Source organism: Penaeus vannamei, chromosome 36 (genome assembly GCF_042767895.1).
Source record: "Penaeus vannamei isolate JL-2024 chromosome 36, ASM4276789v1, whole genome shotgun sequence".
In the NCBI taxonomy this organism is placed as follows: Eukaryota; Metazoa; Arthropoda; class Malacostraca; order Decapoda; family Penaeidae; genus Penaeus; species Penaeus vannamei.
In genome coordinates this window covers 891,951-902,808 of record NC_091584.1, presented here as the reverse complement: position 1 = coordinate 902,808, position 10,858 = coordinate 891,951, and the positions used below count along the sequence as shown (strand labels likewise).

General features: G+C 48.1%; 1 protein-coding gene across 1 annotated transcript in view; it reads right to left on the bottom strand.

The window, feature by feature from the left end:
- Positions 1-2,763: 2,763 nt before the first annotated feature.
- LOC138859441 (U-scoloptoxin(01)-Er1a-like) overlaps positions 2,764-10,858 on the bottom strand; it is a 70,259-nt gene continuing 62,164 nt past the window's right edge. The window contains exons 2-4 of the mRNA XM_070114705.1: positions 9,387-9,429; positions 8,694-8,923; positions 2,764-2,844 (exon numbers count right to left, since the gene is read on the bottom strand). Coding sequence (XP_069970806.1) covers positions 2,764-2,844; positions 8,694-8,923; positions 9,387-9,411 — 336 coding nt within the window. The 5' untranslated portion in view covers positions 9,412-9,429. The remainder of the gene's footprint in view (positions 2,845-8,693; positions 8,924-9,386; positions 9,430-10,858) is intronic.

The window sequence follows — 10,858 nt, the reverse complement described above, 5'->3', positions numbered from 1 at the left end:
CCCCCACCCTTTTCTGTCCTGATATCTCCCCCCCACACCCCCATCCCTTCCCCCCTTGATATCTCCCCCTCCCCTCGACCCCCCTCCCTTTCCTAGCCTGATATCTATCCTCCCTGTCTCCCTAAGACCCTCCCATGACGTCTCCCAACTCACACCCGTCTCCCAGTCCCCCATGACGTCTCCAACTCACCCCCCTCTCCCAATCCCCCCATGACGTCTCCAACTCACCCCCCTCTCCCAATCCCCCATGACGTCTCCAACTCACACCCCTCTCCCAATCCCCCATGACGTCTCCAACTCACACCCCTCTCCCAATCCCCCCACGACGTCTCCTCCCGTCACGCCCACCCCCTCCTTGAAGTCCTTGAGGGTGGGCGAGGTGGAGACCCGGGCCGAGCCGCAAGAGGCCACGGGGTCTCGGTGAGCGCCCGAGTGCCGGCTCACCTTGAGGAAGCTGATCCTCCTCGCTTCCCCACTTCGCAAAAATCGCAACGGGACTGGACGCCCTTTCAGATGGCCCGCCCGATGTCCGTGCTCTTCCCCCTGTCGGTTCGTTGTTGTCCGTTTGCCTCCTGATCCTGGTCGAATCTGTCAGTTTGCTTCCCCTGTCGGTTCGTCGTTGTCCGTTTGTCCCCCTGTCCCTGGCCGAATCTGTTCGTTTGCTTCCCCTGTCGGTTCGTTGTTGTCCGTTTGTCCCCTGGTCCTGGCCGAATCTGTTCGTTTGCTTCCCCTGTCGGTTCGTTGTTGTCCGTTTGCCTCCTGTTCCTGGCCGAATCTGTCAGTTTGCTTCCCCTGTCGGTTCGTTGTTGTCCGTTTGCCTCCTGTTCCTGGCCGAATCTGTTCGTTTGCTTCCCCTGTCGGTTCGTTGTTGTCCGTTTGCCTCCTGTTCCTGGCCGAATCAGTCCGTTTGCTTCCCCTGTCGGTTCGCTGTTGTCCGTTTGCCTCCTGTTCCTGGCCGAATCTTGTCCGTTCGCTGCTCGCCCCTGTCCGTTCCCTCCTTCTTTCCCTCCCTTCATAATCTCTCCCTCCATCCTCCATCTTCACTCTCCTTCCTTTCCTATTCCTTTCCATCCCCCCTTCCCTCCATCCCTCCTCATTCCCTCCTTCTTTCCTTCGTGACTTGCTGGACTAAAACGAGTTATCAATCTATGGTCGTTCGTTTTTGAAGGGACTTTCGTTCTTTTTTTTTCTCTCTCTCTGTCTCCTTGGCTGACCTGCCGAAGACACGTCGCTCTGCCTCGAAAATGTGTGTGATGTTGGATGTTATTTTCGGGTCTGCTCTCTGGATTCGTTGTGTAACATGTTCCGGGATTTTTGTTTTTCTTTTCTCGGTCTGTTTGGCTTGTTACATCCCTCTTCTCTATCTTTCTCCTTCTTTCTCTTGTCTTTTTTTCATTTCTCTCTTTCTATCGATATCTTTATTACTCTTAAAAGAATCTCGTCCTCTCCTCTTCTCTGCTACTCTCTCTCTCTCTCTCTCACACACACAAAGAAACAATTAGAAAATATCCGTCCCTTTGTCTGTCCCTCCCTTCCCCTGATCCCTCCCTCCCTCCCTCCTCCCCTCTCCTCCCTCCTCTCCCTTCCCTCCCTCCCTCCCTTCCTCTCTCCCTCCCTCCCTCCCTTCCCCCTCTCTCTCCACACACAAAAGACCGAATAAACTAAATCCTTCCCATCCGACCTTGCTTTGGGACTTTTATGACCAAAGATCTCGCAACGGAGAGGGAGTAACGAAGTACAGAGAGAGAGAGGGAGAGAGAGAGAGAGAGAGAGAGAGAGAGAGAAAGGGAGAGGGAGAGAGAGAGGGAGAGAGAGAGGGAGAGAGGAGAGAGAGAGAGGAGAGAGAGAAGAAGAGAGAGAAGAAGAAGAGAAGAGAGAGAGAGAGAGAAGAAGAGAAGAGAGAGAGAGAAGAAGGGAGAGAGAGATGAGCGAAGAGCATTTGCAGTTGCGCAATTCCGCGAGACAGCGTACGGGAAGGGGGGGGGAGGAGGGAGGGATGGGAGGGGAGGAAGTAAGAGGGAAAGGGGGGAGGAGGAGGGAGGGGAAGGGAGGGAACCGGTTCTCTTAGCTAGCTCTTCCTCTTCCCTTCTCCCCCTACCTTTTGAACCGGTATGCAGGGGGTATGGCCTTGTGTTTTTTTTTTTTTTTGGTGGGTGGGAAGGGTTGTCACTGCTATAGCGTCGTCTGTTAGGCTTTTAGCTCTTAGAGTGTAGTTACTGTGCCTGTTTCTTTCAGGGAGCATCTGGTGTAGTTTAGGTATGCTGTTTAGTTCGTGCAGTTATTTTGTTGGGTATAAATGTGGTATACTTAGGGTGTATGCGGTAAGGGTTAAGGTGTATTCGGTAAAGCATAGAAATAAAATATAGAAGTATACTTTCTAGGGTATAATTATTTGCATTTATGTAGGCCTCCCGTGTTAGTAGGTCGAAGTGTAGCCGCTAAGCTGTATTTACGGTGCAGTCAAGAAGTAACTGTTAGAGCGTACCCTTAGTGTGCAGTGTGCGTATAATCCTTGCAGTGTAATTAGAATGCAGTTCGAGCACAGTTATTAAACGTTTAGGGTGCAGCTGTGAAAGCCTGGACGGAATGTGGCTGCCAGACGGTTTAGTCCTTTAATCTTTGCGCCTTTTCATCGCACTCGTACACTGAAGAGGGGGGGTGGGGTGGGGGGAGTCCGTTCATTCTTCAGCGCAACCTTCATTATCAAGGTGTACCGGTCACTGAGACGGTGCGACGAGAGTACCGGTTCGTAATCACTCTCCATTATGTAGCCCTTCTCTCCGAGTTCTCGCTGTTGCTACGACTCAGAACGTGTTCCCGACGTGTTTTTGAAACGAGTCCCGTCTAAAGGGAATAGCGGTGTTCAAGGTCGTCGGATAGTTTCATCGAAAAAAAGAAATATTTACGTGTGGACGGGGATGTTTCAGAAGAGCGAGAATACGTGCGAGAGAGGGTTGCATCGCCCATCCATCAGCCGCAAAAGGGGAACCACCCAGGCAAGGTTGCAAGGAGGAGGAGGAGGTGGAGGAGGTGGAGGTCAAGGGAAAAGGAGAGAGGTGTGGATGAGGAAAGAAAAGGAAGAAGGAAAAGGTCTAGAGGAGGAACGAGTTTGAAATGGGAAGACGACGGAGAGAAAGAGGGATGGCGGGGATGTGGTGAAAGTGCCGGGAAATGGGAAAAAATGCGAAGGAACTGAGGAATCGAGAGAATATCGCGAAGGCCTTGTGATAGAGGAAATGGGAAGAGGATGGAGGAGAGGAGAACAGAAAGGAACTGCGAGGAAGATGGGAAGAGAGAAAGCAAATCAAAGAGGAAGAGGCAGTAAACTTACTGGAACAAAACACATAAATAAAAATGTAAATAATGAGCGAGAACATAATAAACAACTCGACCTCCAGCTGTAAACAAGGCAGAGCCAGACTCAGTGACCCTTGAACTCGTAGGAGAGGTCAAGAGGTCACCTGGCTCATCCCTCTGAGCGACCCTGCTTGGGACCCGAAGCGAATAAAATGTGCGTGTGTGTGTGTGTGGGGGGGGGAGAGAAGGTCGGCGAAAGGGGGTATGAAATACGGGTTATATTAGGTCACTGCTAACGGAAGGTCAGGGAAAGGGGTATGAAATGACAGGCCACGCTGGGTCACCGCGAGGAACGCCTTTGTGCAAGAGAAAAGACTTACACACACATACGTCACAACGGAATTTAATGTTATACCTTATCTGTGATGCCTTTATTACTTTACTGCGAATGGAGAGGAAGGCAAGGGAGAGAGTGAAGGGAAGAGGGGGAGGGGAGGGGAGGGAAGGGAGAGAGTGAAGGGAAGAAAGGGGGAGGGGAGGAGGGGAGGGAGGGGGAGAGGGGCAGATGTGAAGGGAATAAAATGGGGGAGGGGAGAGAGTGAAGCGGAAGAGGTGGTGAGGGGAGGGAGGGGAGAGAGAGAGTGAAGGGAGGGAAAGGGGGGGGAGGGGGAGAGGAGTGAAGGGGAAGATAAGGGGGGAGGGAGGGGAGGGGAGAGAGAGTGAAGGGAAGAGTAAGGGGGAGGGAGGGAGGGAGGGGAGAGAGAGTGAAGGGAAAAGATAAGGGGAGGGAGGGAGGGGGAGAGAGAGTGAAGGGAAGATAAGGGGGGGGAGGGAGGGAGAGAGAGTGAAGGGAGGAAAGGGAGAGAGTGAAGGGAAGAGGGGGAGGGGGGAGAGAGAGTTAAGGGAAGATAAGGGGTGGGAAGGAGGGGAGAGAGAGTGGAAGGGAAGAGGAGGGAGGGAGGGGAGGGGAGAGTGGAGGGAGGAAAGAGGAGAGAGTGAAGGGAAAGAAAAGGGGTGGGAGGGAGGGAGAGGAGAGTGAAGGGAGGAAAAGGGAGAGGAAGTGAAGGGAAGAGGGGGAGGGAGGGAGGGAGGAGAGAGAGAGTGAAGGGAATAAAAGGGGGGGGGAGGGTAGAGAGAGTGAAGGGAATAAAAAGGGGGGAGGGAGGAGAGAGAGAGTGAAGGGAATAAAAGGGGGGGGAGGGAGGGAGGGGATAGAGGATGAAGGGAAGAAAGGGGATGAGAAGTAGGGGGCGAGAGAGAGAAGTGGAAGGCATACATAAAATAAAATTCAAACAAATAGAAATAAAGCACAGGAACGATAATGGTATCCGTTACACAAAGCGAACACACACATACATACGTATCTGCGCGTGACAAATATAGATGTACATATTCTCAAATATGTCCATGAGCGCGCGATTTTATATACTTATCAAAAAAACAACAACGAGTAATATTTATTATTATATTTATTAAAAAAAATTATTTAGTATTATTTATTATTCTATTTATTAAAAAAACAACGAGTAATAAATATTTGACGTAAAGATGATGAAGTTTTATCCCTTCCCCATTAGCCACTGGACGCTCTTCTGACAGACGCCGGGCCTAGGCGAGTCGGAAAGTGATTGTGGGGGAGATTAGAGGGAGACGGGGTGGGGGGGATTATGGAAGGGGAGAAGGGGGTGGGTGGGAGTGGGGTTGAGTGGAAGGGGGAGTCGGGAGGGAGACGGGGTGGATGGGAAGGGGAGAAAGGGGTGGGTGGGGGGGTTGAAAGGAGAAGGGGTGGGTGGGGGGTTGAAAGGGAGAAGGGGTGGGTGGGGGGTTGAAAGGGGAGAAGGGAGGAGGGAGACGGGGTGGGGGATGGGGGTGGTGGAAGGGGAGACAGGATGGGTGGGGGGGTGATGGAAGGGGAGAAGGGAGGAGGAAGGGGTGGGGGGTTGAAGGGAGGAGGGTGGGTATGGGAGTGGAAAAGGAGACAGGGGAGTGATGGAATGGGAGGAGGGATGGGTGGGGGGTTGAAGAAAGGGGAAGAGGGAGGGAGACGGTGGGGGGTGATGGAAGGGGGAGACAGGGGTGGGGGGTGGGGGGTGATGGAAGGGGAGAAGGGATGGGGGAGAGGGGTTGAAGAAGGGAGTCGGGTGGGTATGGGAGTGGAAAAGGAGACAGAGGGAAGGGAGGGTTGTGGATTGAAGAGGCTGTCAAGGGGGCTGGGGGGTAGAAAAGGGGGGCATGGGGGGAGTATGGGGAGTGGAAGGAGAGACGAAGGGTTGGGGATTAAGGAAGGGAGGTGGGAGGGGTGCGGAAGGGGGAGGGGGTGGAAGGGGGAGACAGTGGGGGGGTATGGGAGTGGAGGAGACACAGCAGGGGTTTGAGGGGTGGGAGACATGGGGGATAGGAGTGGAAGGGGAGAGAAGGGGAGTGTCGGAAGGTGAGCGGAGGGAGGATTGGGGAGGGGATTGGGGAAGACACCAAAGGATAAACCGAAGGAGAAGCTAATGCATATGGTCGTCTTTGATTGATGTGCAGGATCTTAGGTAATGAAGGCCACTTTAGGATCCATATAAGTGTGTTTATGTTGCGTGTGTGCGAGCGAGTGCGAGAGTGAGTGAGTGAGAGCGAGAGCTAGAATGAGTGCATGAGCGTGCGTGTGTAAGTACGTATGTGTGCGTGCGTTCTTGTACGTGTGTGTGTGCGTGCGTTCTTGTATGTCTACGTGTGCGTGCGTTCTTGTGTGTGTATGCGTGCGTGCGTTCTTGTATGTGTATGTGTACGTGCGTTCTTGTATGTCTATGTGTGCGTGCGTTCTCGTATGTGTATGTGTGCGTGCGTTCTTGTATGTGTGTGTGTGCGTGCGTTCTTGTGTGTGTATGTGTGCGTGCGTTCTTGTATGTGTATGTGTGCGTGTGTAAGTACGTATGTGTGCGTGCGTTCTCGTATGCGTATGTGCGCGTGCATGTCAGAACCATCACCATAAATATCCTTTTCCGCATCACTGGAATCACCACAAGAACATCAGCGACACCGCAAAATGGCGACGGACCTGCGAACCATAGACAGAGGAAGTGATAGATGGCGTGGCTTTTTATTGATGGAATCGGAACCTCCCTTCGGCGCAATAAACCAAGTCATTTATCGCCTAAATGGAAACCACTTTCTAGAAGGGCGTTTGGAGGGATAGAGAGAAATGAGATGAGAGGGTTTGTGTTCGGTTCCGCTTTATCGGCCGTTGTTTTCTTTGTTCAGTCTATCGGTTCTGTTTCCTCTGATTTTCTCTGCTTTTCATTTCTGACTCTAACTGAACTCCATTTCTCTCTCTCTCTCTTTCTTTCTGTCTCTCACTCTCTCTCTCTCTCTCTTTCTTTCTCTCTCTCTCTCTCTTTCTTTCTTTCTCTCTCTCTCTCTCTCTTTCTTTCTTTCTCACTCTCACTCTCTTTCTCTCTCTCTCTCTCTCTATACTTCTCTTCTCTCTGTGCATCTACACCCAAGATTAAATTATTACTATAAAGAATAAAAATAATTACAAACAACACACATGGGATAATTGCAACATTAATCTCAACAAAAATAATAATCAAGTGGTAAAAAAATTAATAAACATTGCGAGAGAATTCACACGAAGCGGAGACCTAAATTACGTCACAGCCATATTAGGTGTGACGTCATAGAGGAGCTGTGACGTCACGTCGATGCTGCAATGGATGTCTTTTTGGCTCAAGTTCGTCTTTTCTTTTGAGAAACAGAAAACGCGAAATGAGTGCTTAGATAATTCGTGGAATTGTGAATATAGTGATTTATTCAGAGAAGGTAAATGCGGTTGTTACTGTTGCTTAATAACTAAGACTAAAAAATCCACAATGTACAATGTACAATCACGCAAACAAACAAAAACACACATGAACAAACTAACAAACACAAATATTCGGCCCTAAAAAAAAAAAAGAAAAAAAAAAGCAATTCAGATGTAACTGATATAAACAACGAAGGCGATGTAATTATGCTATTATCTTTTTATCGCAAGTTTTTATCGTTTTTATCGCGAGTGACTGACCAGACATTCTTGCGTTATCGTGTGATGTTGCATTAAATCTTTCCTTTTATTTTTCGTTGTTTTTTTTGTCTCTCCTTAGTAGCTTAATTCCATTTGTTTTGTTATTATAAATGTTGTCAATGTCACTAGCGATCGTGTCACAGTTATGACTGTAATTACTGTAATTATCTTTACCGATACCTTTATCATTAGCATATTTTTTCTCATCATTGTAACCATCATTAAAATAATTTCAATCACTAATGTTGTCATCATTATCATTATCTTTATTGCCTTCATCATCGCACTCCCTTTCCTTCTATTTTTGTCAAATATAAAAGTATAAACAAAGATGGAAAATAAAAGTACAGAATGGACATGAGAAAGGGAAAGCAATTAAGGACGAAAACAAAATGAGTAAATTAAGATAACAGAGAATGATTATAAAAGGAGAATACGATAAGACAAGAATAATCCAGGAAGAATATACACAAAAGGGGAAAAAGAGGAATTGCCGAAAGCCCCAAGAAAAATGAAGTAATAATGAACAGAAACGGTAAAAAAGTCACACAGGAAAGGGAGAAACAAAAAAATACTAAAAAAAGAAAAGAAAAGAAAAAAAAAAATAAACGGTAAAAAATCACACAGGAAAGGGAGAAACAAAATAATGATAATAAAAAAAGAAAAGAAAAGAAAAAAAAACGAAAAACATACAGCAACAAAATCACAGGAAAGGGAGAAACAACACCACCAACAAAAAAGGGAAAAAAAAACTAAAAAAAAGAGAAAAGGGAAAAAACGAAAAATAAAAGAAAGGAGCAACTGAAAGCGCACCGGAGACTTCAACGCAAATAGTGATCCAGGTTTTTTTTTTTTTTTTGCAGACAAGGCCATCCTCGCAAAAGAAAAAAAAAATTATATATATATATATATATATATATATATATATATATATTCATATAATAATTTTACATTTCTGTGTCTTTTTCTAATAACTCATGAAAGAAACGGAGATGAAACACGAAGAGAACGAAGCAACACAAGGGCAACACTCGTAAAGAAAATTATCATAATAAAAATAATAATAGTAAATGCAAATGAAGAAAATCTTCTCGACCAACAATACTCAAAATAAGAATATGATAATAATAACTAAAATTGAAAATAAAAACTTCACACCAAAAATTTAAAAAAACAACACAAACAAGAAAAGAAACGACAAAAAGCTATTTAAAAAAAAAGAAGGTAAAAAAACACCAAAAATAAAAAAACAACACAACAAACAAGAAAAGAACCGACAAAAAAGCTATTTCAAAAAAGCTAAAACGAAAAAACGAAAAACGAAAAACCCAGCTCCTTGGCCCACCTCTTCGTCGGACACTCTGACGCAGACGTGGAACATCTGGCAGCCCGCCTCCGGGTCCGCGTAGTAGCCGCCCGTCGCCTTGTCGCTGCAGGTGAAGTTGGTCTCGGGCAGCAGGTCGTGCGAGTAGTTGGGCGGAGGCTCCTGCGCGCCCACCAGCAGGAACAGCAGGAGGAGCAGCAGCAGGCGCGGCTGCAGCAGGAACATGTGGGAGGAAGGGAGGCTGCCTAGGCCTGCGGGCGAACGGGGGAAAGGCTGGTTGATTTCTTGTTTTTATAGAATTGTTATAGGATATTTTATAGATTTTATATTTTATAGGATATTCTTATTTTTTGTTTTAGAAAGTCTTTGGGGTCTGCGGAAATATTGGGACTATAATCACCGAATTCAAAATAAAAAAAAACTATACGTTAAAACAGGCATACAAATCGAAGCCTTCTACAAGGTATATAAACGCCACAAAGCGACAGTTAAGCGCCGGGAGAAGAATAGACGACACAACATCCCGGAGCCAGCGAGAAAGGGATCTAAAACCCCTTACGCAACGATGTACTTTCGTCGCTTCGCAAACGAGCTTCGTAAACGAGGTATAACGAGCTAGGCCTCCGAGACGTGCGAAAAGAAACTATTATCGTCATTATCTTCGGTGAATCAGCGGAAATAGATCGAAGAAAGGGATGCTGTCTCTCCACTTACCGAGTGGCTGCACACAGGAATCCATCTCGCGAAGCTCTCTTGTCTGCAAAAAGAAAATGGAATTAGAGACGCCTGGTAAGCGAAATAAGACCTTATTGCCATTGTAAAATTGTAATATATAATACCTCAAGATAAGAGCTACGATTGCCTCCACTAATAACATAATTTAGTACTATCCACCATACTCATTTGAGGGTTATTAAACCTCAAAATATATAATCTACTGTAAAGTGTAAATAGAAAGAACATTTTCTTTACTTTTAACATTTGAAATTCCAATGTCTTTATCATTCTAATATGCGACATAAACATCAAAGTCATATCAACAGACACACGAACATCCTCACGCAGCCACACGCAGATGCAAACTCACACGCGCACACTCAGTTCTCATAATCGACTCAAATTGTGAATTCCCTCCCTAATAATTGGCTCATTAGCCTTGCTTAACTTTCTTCATAACACACACACACACTCCCACACACACACACACACACACACACACACTCCCACACACTCCCACACACACACACACACACACACACACACACACACACACGCGCGCGCGCGCACACACTCCACACACACACACACACACACACACTTTCCCACACACACACACACACTTTCCCACACACACACACACACACACACACACACACACACACACACACACACTCCCACACACACACACACACACACACACACTCCCACACACACGAACACACACACACACACACACACACACGCACACTCCCACACAGGTACACGCACACACACACACACACATTCCAACACACACACTCCCACACACACACTCCCACACACAGACACACTCCCACACACACACACACACACACACACGCACACACTCCCACACACACACACACTTTCCCACACACACACACATTCCCACACACACACACTTTCCCACACGCACACACTCCCACACACACACACTCCCACACACACACACTCCCACACACACCCACACACACACACACACACACAGAGGGGAGGAGAGGGGAGGGGAGGGGAGGGGAGGGGAGGGGAGGAGGGGAGGGAAGGGGGGAGAGGAGAGGAGAGGAGAGGAGAGGGAGGGGGAGGAGGAGGGAGGGAAGGGAAGGAAGGAAGGGAAGGAAGGAAGGGAAGGGAGGGGAGGGAAGATGGAGGGGAGGGGAGGGAAGAGGGAGGGAGGGGAGGGAGGGGAGGGAGGGAGGGGGAGAGGAGAGGAGAGGAGAGGGAGAGGAGAGGAGAGGAGAGGAGAGGAGAGGGAGAGAGGAGAGGAGAGGGGAGGGGAGGGAGGGGAGGGAGGGAGACGGGTGGGGAGGGAGAGGAGGAGGAGGGGGAGGGAGAGGGGAGGGAGGGAGGGAGGGGAGGAGGAGGGAGGGGGGGGAGGGAGGGAGGGGAGGGAGGGAGGGAGAGGGGAGGAGGTAGGGGTAGGGTAGGGTTTAAGCACACACACACACACA